Raw genomic sequence first — 13,325 nt, 5'->3', positions numbered from 1 at the left:
TACTTAACCTTTCTGCGCCTCAGTTCCCTCATCCAGAAAACAGGGATTATGCTGTCTACTCCACTGGATGTAAGATCGTTCAGCCATTCAACAAACATACTGAGCACCTACTAGGCACTTGTAGAGCTAGGCGCCACCATTCCCGGTGCTCAGGGTACACCAGGAACTGGTCTAAGTGTTTTTAATCCTTTAACTCATTTAGTTGTCACAACAACCCTATAACAACATGCAGTGAAATAACCACAGGAGTAATTACTAAATATGTTCAATTTCTCTGCATCTTCATACCAATCCCAACAGATGATCTCTAATAGAAATCCAAAAGTAGGACCAATTGAGGTCGAGTAATGGAGAGAATGTCCCAGTGATATAAGTAATAAAGACACACAGTAGTTTTCTCTTTGCAGAATTATAATTTTCAGGGAAAAAACATTGCCTGATAACATATGAAGAAAGCATACAACCCCCAGTCAATGAAAATACTATATACCACTTCATATCTGCTGAACTACCATTAAATAGCTTCCACTTAAATTACTGTATTTGTGATGTGCCACTGCAATCTGCTTTTAGGAATTGGGACGTATTCCCCCCACCTGCTGGGAGTCCCGGCTTTGGCAGATAGCATTCAGCTGTGGGCCTTCTTTTAGAATTGCCTCCACTGAAAAAGGCTTGGACTTCCAGGGCACGCCTCCCTCCTAGGGTAACCAGAACCCAAAGACAGATCATCACAGAGGTACCAATGCCCAGCCCCCCACCTCAACGAGGAAAGACTGAAGGCCATCCCATCTTCAGAGTCCCCACTGCGGTGTCAGCTGAAACCTTTATGGAGACGACTTCACTGCACAGCTTGTACCCCTCATCCAGCCCAATCCAGCCCCCTCCCCTTCCATTAGCATCAATCCTAAGAGTACTCCCAAATAAACTTTTTGAACCCTAATAAACTTTTTGAATCTCCGTCTCAGTCGGCTTCCCCGAGAACTAGGGTATTAGAAATTTTCCAAGAATTGGACATTGAACCAATACTTTGAGATTGCTACTTGGCAATATATACCGAGAATCTTGAAATATTCATTTTCTCAAGAAGCAATAGAAAAGAGAAGGCATGGCCTCTAAAGCATTCAAATCCCAGCTCTGCCAGAAGGAAGCTTTGAGATCTGAGTCTTGGTCTCTTCATCAATAAAAATGGGACTAACAATACCTGTATTTTAGAGTTGCTATTATAATTTGTGAGTTGTAACAATGTTCTCCTTCCAAGTGGAGTGCATATGTAGAAGCACCTGGTACACAATGATTGCTTAATTAGCAATTAAGTTTGGATCATCAGCTGACTTTAGGATTAAATGTTACTGGTGGGGGAGGGTATAGCTCAAATGGTAGAGCTCATGCTTAGCATGCACGAGGTCTTGGGTTCAACCCCCAGTGCCTCCTCTAAAAATAAGTAAACCTAATTACCTCCTCCCTCCACCAAAAAAAAAGATTAAATGTTACTTTCTTGAGTACTAAGAACTGGTCCTTTGAATCTGTTTTTCTCACTCTGCCTTGTACATATAGGTTCTCAATATCATTTAACTTTTTTTTGCTGAATTTTTAAAAATTGTGGTAAACAAAAGTAACATAAAATTGACCATTAAAGAAAAAAGTTAAATGTTACTTTCTCTTCCAATTTACCAATAATCCAAGTCAAACAAGGGAAGAAACCCTCTCCACACTAAGCATCCGGGTAAAGCGTAGGTCCATGAAGGCAGAGTCTGTATCTGGCCAGTTCAGTGATTCTCAACCCTTAGTGAACTTAGCAAAATACCCTGCACGGCTTCTTAAAACACAGCCTGCTGGGCCCCACGGAGCCAGAACACATCCAGAGTTTCAGACTCAGTAGTTCTGGGGTGAGGCCCAAGAATGTGCATTGCTTACAGGTAACCAAGTGAGATTGATTCTGGTCAGGGACCACACTTTGAAATTCCCTCTTGTATAAGTTTATCATGTAATCTACCTGTACTAATTCAGGCCAGTTCCTAATACAGGGAAGATACTTAAATATTTCTTAATTGACTAAGATGTATAAATAAGTCTACAATACTGTTATTTACAAAAGTAAAACAAAATGAAATTAATGTCTAAAAAGGGGGCATGATTAAACAAACTATGTACTGCACTAAATGTGACCATTAAGAAACACAAGTAAAATCATCAACAAAATGAAAAGGCAGCCTACCAGATGGGAGAAGGTATTTGCAAATCCTGCATCTGATAAGGGGTTAATATCCAAAATATATTAAAAAATTCATACAACTCAAGAGCAAAGAAACAAACAATCTGATTTAAAATTGGGCAGAGTCTCTGAATAGACATTTTTCCAAAGACAGACAGATGGCCAATGGGTGCATGAAAAGACGCCCCATATCAATAATCACCAGGTAAATGCAAATCAAAAGCACAGTGAGCTATCGCCTCACACCTGTCAGAAATGCTGTTATCAAAAAAACAAAGAGATAACAGATGATGGCAAGGCTACGGAGACAAGGGAAACCCCGGGCACTGTTGGTGGGAATGTAAACTGGTGCAGCCACTATGGAAAACAGTATAGGGGTTCCTCAAAAAATTAAAATAGAAGTACCATAGGGCCCAGAATTACACTTCTGAGTACTTATCCAAAGGAAACAAAAACACTACTCAAAAAGGTATCTACACCCCCATGTTTATTGCAGCATTATTCACAGTAGCCAAGACATGGAAGCAACCTAAGTGTCCACTGATGGATGAAGAGATGAACAAGATGTAGTGTGTGTGTGTATGTGTGTAGTGTGTGTATATATAGTGTGTGTATACACACACACACGTAATGGAATATCATTCAGCCAAAAAGGAAGGAAATCTTGCCACTTGAGACAACATGGATGGACTCTGAGAGCATTATGCTGAATGAAATAAGGCAGACAGAGAAGGACAAATACCTATGATCTCACTTCCATGTGGAATGTAAAAAAAAAAAAAAAAAAAGGAAGGAAGGAAGGAAAGAAAGAAAGAATATATAGATACAGAGAACAGATGAGGTGGGTGGTGCCAGAGGTGGAGGATGCGGGGAGGCTAAAACGAGTGAAAGGGATGAAAAGACAACAAGCCTCCAGTTATGAAATAACTAAGTCCTGGGGGTGCAGCATACAGCGTGGTGACTGCAGTCAGTAACAGCGTATTGTATATTTGAAAATGACTAAGACAGCAGATCTTAAAATCCTCATCATGAGAAAAAATGTGTAACTGTGTGGTGAGGGATGTTAAGTAGACTTACTGTGGTGATCAGTTTGCAAAATATGTAAATACTGAATCATTATGCATATCCAAAACTAATATATGTAAACTGTATCTCAATAAAGAAGAAATACATGTAAAATAATGTTATAGCAACACAGATAAATATATAACAAATCATAAGTGAAAAAAGGTAACACAAAATTGTATGTATAGCAATTTAAACTACATTAAATACATAGACACATGGATTAATGACAAGGGAAATTTCCAAAAAATCACTCCATTCTTGAGCTTAGGTTTATGGGAATTCAGTATTTTTGGTTATTGTTCAAAGGTTATTCAGAAGATATTTTAAGGTTGACCTAATACAAAATAGCAATACTAAACAATTAGATAAGCAGATAATCAAATAAATGCATATATACCGCAGGATATTGTCACCAAAAGAACACTGTCTATCAGAGGCATATATAACTTGGTTGTTAGTTTCCGCAAAACTGGTGTTATAAAGCACTGCTGAGGAGCCGACCCAGAAACAACCAGAAAGTAAATACACACACACACACACACACACACACACACACACACACGGCATCTTAAATTACCTGCCACCGGAGGGACAACGCCAGAGAAACGCACTGTTGCATGTTCTCCATTAACTTCAACTCTCCGACCAATGACATCTGATGTCAAAGTGTCAGTCATTGTCATACAGCCAGAATCCAAAGTGTGAGGAGACCTAGGAAGAAAATATAACATTGACAAGAACTTAGTAAAATTCTCTAAAAAAAAAATGTATTTTAACTTCAAGTAGATATTCATGAAGTCTGCCCAACGCTTCTGCCCAACTTAGTCTTTGTATTTGGTGCAGAGAAGAATCTAAAGGTTTATGCACCGCACACTCATACTTTGATTTTACTTCACCGTCTAACTACATTTTGATAATCTAATGCAGTTTTTAAAACCTTGCTTAACTCCAGTGAGCTCACATCACACAGCTGTGTATTCTACCATTTACTGAAGGGGGTGGGAAGGAGAGGAAAATAGGAGATGATGGGGATAAAGGAGCCAGAGAACAGGGAAAGGAAACAGGTGACATGGGCACTGTTCTCCCCCCAGGAAGGAGAAACACACAGACCCACAGACATAGGAAGGAGCACAGATAATGAAAAAGCTCAGACCCCTAAAAATAAGGAGAAGCTCTTAAAAGGAGCCCAGGAGAAAAGTACCATCTCTCTAGGAATGAAAATGAGACAGAATTCCTGCTGCAACAAGTGGGATCCTTCAACACATGAAAAAAAAGAGATGGGGAAACACAAGGAGATTAAGAGAAATTTAAGAGAAGTGGGGTGGGTATATAGCTCAGTGGTAGAGCACACGTGCTTAGCATGCACGAGGACCTGGGTTCAATCCCCAATCCCTCCATGAAAAAAATAAATAGATAAACCTAATTACCTCCCCCCCTAAAAATAATTATAAAATTTTTTGAAATTAAAAAGAAATTTAAGAGAGACAGCAATCAACTTCAATGTACAGACTTTATTTGGAACCTAAAAATTTTTTTAAACTGTAAATACTTTTTAAAATAAACTATGAGAAAGTTGAACATTTGAATGCTGACTAGATAGCTGGTGATATTTAAAGAATAACCTTTCAAAAAGGCTAACAATCTGTTTCGGAAAAAAGGGAAGAATAATTGTTAACTTTTTAGCTGTGACAATGGTATAGTGCTTATGACTCTTTAAAAGCCTTTATCTTTTAGAAATACACATTATTTATTTACAAATTTTTTAAAACTGTATTTTAGATGTATCCCACCACCGGGAATGTAAACAACACACCAAAAGAAAGTAAAAGGCAGAGTAGCCAGCGAGGGAAACACTGCTGGAAAGCAGGTGGAAACAATGAGAGCCTAGGCCAAGGCGCTGGCCTCCACCCATTCATCCAACACATGCTAAGTGCTGACGACACGCGAGCTACTGTGCTGGACAAGGCACCACAGCTGACCGCGCATGTGTGACTCCTGTCTCAGAAGCTTACAGGCCATCAGAGCTGAGAGAAGGGTGTGCATTTCAGGGAAAGTTAAGAGCTGGAACAGGGTCTGGTGATTAAATGGATAGAATAGGTAAAATCGAGGACTGGGAAGACTCAATGTTTTGTCTAGGGTAGATGGTGGTGCCAGACACCAAAACAGATAATACAACAGGAGGTTCAAGTTTGGGAGGAAAGAGTTCGTTGGAGGTGTCCATAGAACGTCATGATGGACGGGGTCTCCAGTTTAGAAGACATGTTTTCACTAGAAATGTGTATTTGGGAGTCATCGGCACAATTTATAACTGACGCCAATGACAGTGGATGAGATGGAAAGTGGATTAGATGGAAAGAAAGAGGATCAGTGACAGAACCATGGGGAAATAAAGTACTTAAACAGGAGAGGGAAGAAATCCCTAAAGGGTCAGAGGAGGGAAAGCCAGAAAGGGTAAGAGAAAACCAGATTCCTGGTGTCGGCATCCGACTGCAGTAGGAATAATGGAGCAACCGTATCGGACCATGTGAGCCTAGAGCTTAAAAACTTTGTGTTCCTTCTGCTGACACAAATACGGTTTTCAACTAGCCCCTCATTTTCGTCTAAATGAAACTTAGTTGCTAAAAAGTTAGCAATGTTGCAGTGCAAGGATTCTGAAAAGACCACAAGTTACAGGTATACTGAAAAAATACTTTGCTATTTTAATAATATTATCATATAATAGGTGCACAATATAAGAAAAACATACACCGCTAATTGCACCTTTTGGGATTCAAAACACATTTTTCATTACTCATAAACCCTAACTGGATAGCTGAGGTCTCTAACATTATTACTTCTCTGCCTTTATGTTATGCTTTTTAAAGAAACAGTAGACATTTCCTCTATTACTGTAGTTGTCTGTGTCACATCTGACCTGCTCTCCCCATAAAACAGAATATTCTGAGCACTGCCATCTCTTATCAAATTTCAGTATTGGTTTTTCTCAGTCAGTTTCTCTACTTTCTCATAAAAATTTTTTTCCAAAAAAAATTTTCCCCAATTCTTATGAGAAGACCCCTGTTTCAAAATGGGGCTGAATTTTGATGGTTTAAATATGGGAGGATAGGGCAGTCAGGAAGGGGCCAAAATCTAGATCTAAACTTGCCTGGTAGGATTGAAAAGCAAAAGGGAAAGCATCCCAGAACCTCAGCTTGGTGGGAAAAGTCAAGACAGTTCTGGTAACTGGAGGACAGAATGAACAAGAAGGGAGGACAGGTGTGGGGAAGCCATGTTCCCATGGAGGAAGCTCAGACACACATGGTCAGCAGCTGAGACATCTGGTCTACAGGTAGGGCCCTACTCACAAGCCTGTGTTCAGATGCGAAGTTCTAGTCCCCGAGGAGAGAACTAGTAAGATCGCTGCAGAACTCTGCTCCCACGAGACATTAGAGCAGGAGGCCGAGTCTTGGTTCCATGAACTGGAGTTCAGGGGGGTTTCCAAACCCAGAAACTCACAACCAGCCCTACAGTCAGGCTGCAGCTCTGGCTGGGGCTCAGCCTAAGGGCCCCGCCTCGCAGAGAGGCTAAGAGTGACAACGGCCTGGTGAGGAGACGGGGCAGTGGTCAACTGGTGAGAAACCAAGTGGCATAACAGCAAAGTGCGGAGAGAAGACATCAGGGAGCCATCCTCACTCTCCTTGAATGCATACAAGCAGTTCATGGATTATCAAGTTCCTTCACGTGCTTGGTCCCCTTCCACCTCTAGTAACAATTCCCACACCCACCTGTAAGTCGTGCCCACAGGACCTGAGACCATTAGGTACACGGGGTCTAAGGTCAGTAATTATTGGCTGCGTGTCATGCCACTACTTCTGACGACCCTGTCTAGTCTCTTGATTCTTCTAATAATTGTTTTTTGATACTGTGATCTTCTGGGAGGTTCTGGAGACCGAGGCCTTGGTTCCCTCTCCCTCTGGCTGGTCACCCAGTAATTCCCTGTCATTAGACCCACTTGACGTCCATGATGGGTGCATCCTAGACCTCCACGGTCTGTTGCTAACACCCCCGCCTTGATCACCCCAACCCAAGCCCTCCCCCGTGTCAGTGTCCAGTCAGACTGTCCAAAGCCAGTGCGCCCAGCTAGTTAGACTTTCCCTAGTTGCCTGCACTGGGCCTTCTCCCAGTCACTGCACTGGGCCTTGGTTAGGTTCTTCTGGGGCCAGCCAAGCCTTTTACTTTAAGTATACAGGCTCACTAATTAATGAAGATGGCCCACTTAATTTTCAGGTGACCCCACTAGTTAGATAATAGTTCTTTAAAGAGATGAAACATGCCACCCGATCATTTCTACCCACTGACTTTAACACTGCCCTCTTCAGCTACAGAGAATCAAACTAGTCCCCTTCCCAGCTGACACTGACATATTTGAAGGCCACCATTATGTTACTGTTTCTCCTCTCTCCGCTTCCTGTCCCCATCTCCTAAAACTCTTTCCCTGGATAAACCATCCTCATGTGAATTCCAAGTTCTCCTTAACAATTCATTTACCGATTCTTTTCTTAAAATACAACACCTAAAACTGAAAACCACATTCCAAATGTGACTTGACCTGTGTGTGGGTTCAATGGTCTGAAAATCACTTATCTAATAAGGTAGCCTAATATTACATTCACTTTCCCCCTTTTCATGGGAACGACTGTTGCTTGCTATTAAGACCGCAATGAAATAAACTCTGTAGCCATTTTTGAGTTACCATCACTTCCCGACCATAAAACTGAAATGTTAAAATTTCACTATAATTACATTACCCTAAAAAACAGTTTACAATAGTTTTAAATACTCTCTCAATTTTCATTAACATGTAAATAAATTTTTAATATAACACAAAGACATATAATTTCTATTCTACTTATTTTAACATTCTGTAAACATTTTTCTATAGAGCCACAAGGTCATCATATTAATCACTTTAATCTTGACATGTAGATACCACAATTTACTTAATCACTTCTCTACTGTTATACGTTTTCATTGTTTACTATCCCAAAGAAAACAGCTAAAAACATCTTTCATTTTTAAATTATTGGTATCCTTTGAAGTATTTCCTTGGGACAAATTCTTGAGACAATTATTCAAAATAAATAAATATGTTTAAGATTCGGAAAGCCATGGCCAAACTGTCCATCAAAAAAAAAGTTAATTATTGGCACTGGCACCAAGAGAAAACCTACTTGTTTACGTATTTCTACAAAGTCTTAGGAGTTCTCATCCAGAGCTTTCCATCAGGTCTTCTCTATCCTGTACTTGAATAAACAATTTTTGAGGTGGAAGTTAATAAATGATAATATTATTATAAATGTAGGACTTTACATTTATCTATATTAAACATTCAATAATCCAACATATTAACCATCTCTCCCAGCATTGTCCTGGGCAATTTTTATAAAAACAAAGACAAAAAAAGAATATAAGGGGGGAAGGTATAGCTCAAGTGGTAGAGTGCATGCTAAGCATGCACGAGGTCCTGGGTTCAATCCCCAGTACCTCCTCTAAGTGTAAATAAACCTAATTACCTCCCCCATCAAAAAAAAAAAAAACAAAAAAACAAAAAAAAACCCAAAAACCAAAAAAAAAAACAATGTAAGACACTGACCAAAGACAGAAACCCACGGGTAAAACTTTATAGTTACAAGCCTTTCTATTATCCAACTCACATTGAAGAGTGTCATGAACTTTATCAATCAAATGTTTCACTGAAATCAAAATACACAGTCAGCCCAGGGATGATACACTCTTAATCAGGCAGAGGAGGGAAGAGGTAAGGGACGGAATACTTTCACTTATTAGCTTAGACACCTCTGAGTTGTTGAGTTTTGGGAACAAGTAATTGTTATTTTTTTCTATTAATAACAATGAGGAGAAAAAGAATGATTTTGAAAAGCGGGAGGAATAACACACTGTTCTCATCAAACTCCCAGCTTGCCCGCCAGTCACTCAGTAGCTGTCTGGGTCATCAGCTCAACTGTCCAGGTATCACAGTCCTTGTGTTCCAGTAACCCCACATTTCACTTCAGTAGGGCCCCAAAGCACAAGCGCAACGACGCTGGCAGTTCGGATGCCAGAAAGCAGCCACAACGTGCTTCCTTTAAATGAAAAGGTGACAGTGCTCCATGTAATAAGGAAAAAAAATCACATGCTGAAGTCGCTAAGATCTACATTAAGAACAAACCTATCCATGAACTTGTGAAGAAGGAAAAAGAAATTTAAGCTGTCATACCTCGAACTGCAAAAGTTATGGCCATGTGCATGATCAGGGCTTAAGCGGAAAAGGCATTAAATTTGTACAATAAAATATTTTGAGAGAAACCACATTCACATAATTTTTATTATTTTATATGACTATAATTGTTCTATTTTATTATTATTGCTATTAATCTCTTACTGTATCTAATCTATAAATTAAAATTTATGAATTATATATTTTATAATTTATAAATTTATATTTGTATTTAATTTTATAATTTATAAATTTAATTTATACGTTTTAGGAAAAATGGAGTATAATTAGGGCTTGGTACTATCTGCAGTTTTAGGGATCCCCCTGGGGGTCTTGGAACATATCCCCCACAGATAAGGAGGGCTCCTATGTTCTTCTTTTTTTGTTTAAAAATGTTGAGGATTTAAAGTTAAAAGATATATATTACTCTACCCAATGTATTCTTATACTACTTTCTAGTCTAAATCAACCCTAAAAGCTTTTTTCTTGTCTTCACATATTTTCATAAGTTGATTTTGAGGTTCAACGTTACTGATATTTGGGGGGGGTAATTTATTCATTTTATTTATTTTTAGAGGAGGTACCAGGGATTCAACCCAGGAGCCTGTGCACGCGAAGCACGTGCTCTACGTCTTGAGGTATACCCTCCCCAATTGATATTTTTCTTAAGAGGTCTTTTCAAGGGTCTAAAAGTCACTGGTTTAAGACTCTTTTTCCATTTTAGTAATCCCTTTGCATTTTTCTATGCATATCTTTTCCACCTAATTTTGGAATAGATGACACTTAAAAGTACAAAAAGGAATACACTGAAAGTTCCCCTTCCACTCCTGCCAGTCATCGCCCCTCCCGCTGGCAACAGCCTCACTCGTATCTTAAGTGTATTTCCATACATACTTCATGCAGATATAAGCAAATATATGCTTCTTTTCTTTCTTTACACAAATGATCGCATACTGTATAAGTGTTTCTATTCTTTACACTTTCATTCAATAGTAGGTCCTAGAGATTTATCCACAGCCATGTCAGGGGCTTTCAGATTTTTTATGGCTGCACAGTATTTGTATAGATATGACAATTTATTATCTAGTCCCCAAACTGATGGACATTTAGGTTACTCCCAAGTTTCTGTTACTGCAAATAATACTGCAAGGATTAACCCTGCACATTTATCTTTCAAACTTGTGCAAAAATATCTGTAGGAAACATTCTCAAAATGGGCATTGCTAAGTCAAAGGGTATGTGCATTTTTATTTTGAGAAGTAATGACAAATGTCCCTTTTTGGTGGCTGTACCAATTTACAATCACTTCAGCAGTGTCTAAGCCCCTGTTTCATCACAACTTCGCCCTTCACAGAATGTTAACAAACTTTTGGTTACCTATCAGTCTGATACATTAAATACGTATTTTATTTGCCTTTCCTTTCACAAGGGAAGCTGAGCATTTATTGATCCATTCATTTGGATCTCCTTTTCTGTGATCCACCAGTTCACAATCTTTTGTCCATTTCCCATGGGTTTATTGGTTTATTTCTTAGTTTTTAAATCTAAATTGTTTCCTATATGGTCTTAATGATGAGATAACTACATAATTCCCCAAATAAAACATTCTGAAAAGAATTAAAAGGAGGGACTCAAGCAGGTATTTGCACTCATGCTCACAGCAGTATTATTCACAACAGCCAAGGGGCGGAAACAACTCCAGTGTCCATTGAAGGATGAACGGATAAACAAAATGTGGTCTATCCATACAATGGATTATTCAGCCTTAAAAATGAAGGAAATTCTGCCACATCATACAGGAATGAATCTCAAAAACATTACGCTAAGTGAAATCAGCCAGCCACAAAAGACCAAATATTGTATGATTCTACTTAAGCGAGGTCCCTGGAGGAGTCAACTTAGCAGAGAAAGCAGGACGGTGGTCTGCCTGGGGGAGGGGGAGTGAGGATTTGTTTAACGGCAACGTTTTCAGTTTTGCAAAACGAAGGGAGTTCTGGAGACAGATGACGCCGATGGTTGAGCAGTAATACGAATACACTTAACACTACTAAACTGCACATTTAAAAATGGCTAAGATGGTAAGTTTTATATTATCTGTATTTTACTACAGTTAAAAAAAAATCTAAAATGTAATTCCCCAAAGTTCAGGTTTTATAGAACTCTGATTTGATTCAGTTGTAACTGGGACACTGAATCTTAAAGAGTATGGTTATTCTCCATTTTTCAAAATATACCTTCCTAATACCCAAGGAAGCAGTTTGATTATACACAACATTTTGTTTGTTTGGGAAGACTCTCAAAAACTGCAGTTTCTTCTCCCACAATATTTCAGGGTCTTCTCCTTTACCTGTTTCCTCCTTCCTGTTAATGAGATTTCAAACCAAAGGAATCTTTCCTCTCCTTTTGTTTCTTCCAAGGAACTTAAATGGTTAAAAAAAAAAAAAAACAGAATCAGGTCTTGTCCCTAGAAAGGAATGGGCCTCTAGTAGAATTTCAGATAGCTGACATCTTCCATCACAATGCTAACCTACTTTTGTGCCACTTTTATAATCTGTGTTAGGGGAGCAACCACCTTATTCTCCTCCTTCCCAAATGATGTATAGCATCATCTGAGGATCCTCCCACTTCTTGTTCCTTGCCCTTTATGCTTTCCACTCTAATGCCAATACTCTTGGCCCCAAACAAGTACACAGATCTTCCTGATACTCACTATTCATCTCCCAGGTTCTACACTGGATTGTTTAGAACAAAGATATGTATTTTCATTCAGATAATGAGTCCATCTGTCCCAGCAAGTTTCAGTGATATTCACAGTATTGCACGTATCTTCCTAGAAAGGACACTTGAGACCACAAGTTCAGTTACTGTGCTTTTGCTATAATATCTCTTCCTAAATCAAAACTGCTGGCTACTTCCTCCTCTCCTCTGGTTATATGTCACACTCTTTCTTCTCAACAGCATGCAGTTCAATGGTTCACAAGCAATTTTTCCCTCTTCATAAAATTTTAGCATCTATTCTCCTCAATTATGTTTTCTTTCTTTTCTAATTGTAGTCAGTTTACAATGTTGTGTCAATTTCTGGTGCACAGCATAATGTTTCATTCATTCATATACATACGTATGTCCTTTTTCATATTCTTTTTCATTACAGGTTATTACACGATATTGAACATAGTTCCCTGTGCTGTACAGTGTAAACTTGTTGTTTATCTACTTTATATATAGTAGTTAGTATCTGCAAATCTCATACTCCTAATTTATCCCTTCCCACCTCCCTTCTTCCCCTCTGGTAACCATAAATTTGCTTTCTACGTCTGTGAGTCTGTTCCTGTTTTGTAAATAAGTTCATTTGTGTCTTTTTTTTTTTTCTTCAGATTCTACTATTTTCCCCAATTCCTGAGAGGCACAATACTTTAGAATGAAGCTGACCATTACCTGGGAAGACAAGAAAGGAGGAGCTGGGCCAAGATCTGAATTACTACATATGTTTATTAGGAATGAAAGATGGGAGGGAATGTGTCTCAGCGGTTAAGCCATGACCACCAGAAATTCAGGCTGGAGGAAGGTCAAGGTTAACACCTGGCATCAGTGCATTCAAGAAGACAGAGGTGACTCTCCCCGAAAGTGGGGAGAGCTCTGCAGCAGACAGTCCAAGCGGACATTCTCAGAAACTCAAAGGCTGCACCAAGGAACACTGGTCGAAGAAACATAACGGAAGTCATCAGACAGGGGACCAAGGACAACTAGCAAGAGCAAAGTGGGACGTCAGCCTCACCAGGAAGTTGGAGG

General features: G+C 39.2%; 1 protein-coding gene across 9 annotated transcripts in view; it reads right to left on the bottom strand.

Moving 5' to 3' along the window:
* TBCE (tubulin folding cofactor E) overlaps positions 1–13,325 on the bottom strand; it is a 72,125-nt gene that overhangs the window by 52,641 nt on the left and 6,159 nt on the right. For 5 of the 9 annotated variants that reach the window (XR_004324152.1, XM_032491887.1, XM_032491889.1 and 2 more), the window contains exon 2: positions 3,858–3,991. Coding sequence is in view for 5 of the 9 variants with exons in the window: in XM_032491887.1 (XP_032347778.1) it covers positions 3,858–3,963 (106 nt within the window). In the remaining 4 variants the exon portion in view is untranslated. Of the gene's footprint in view, positions 1–3,857; positions 3,992–11,883; positions 11,953–13,325 lie in introns of those variants that run through there. The other 4 variants (XM_032491888.1, XM_032491893.1, XM_032491892.1 and 1 more) reach the window with 4 other exon arrangements.

This window comes from Camelus ferus, chromosome 11 (assembly GCF_009834535.1).
Source record: "Camelus ferus isolate YT-003-E chromosome 11, BCGSAC_Cfer_1.0, whole genome shotgun sequence".
Taxonomy (NCBI): Eukaryota; Metazoa; Chordata; class Mammalia; order Artiodactyla; family Camelidae; genus Camelus; species Camelus ferus.
This window is presented reverse-complemented; position numbering and strand designations above follow the sequence as displayed.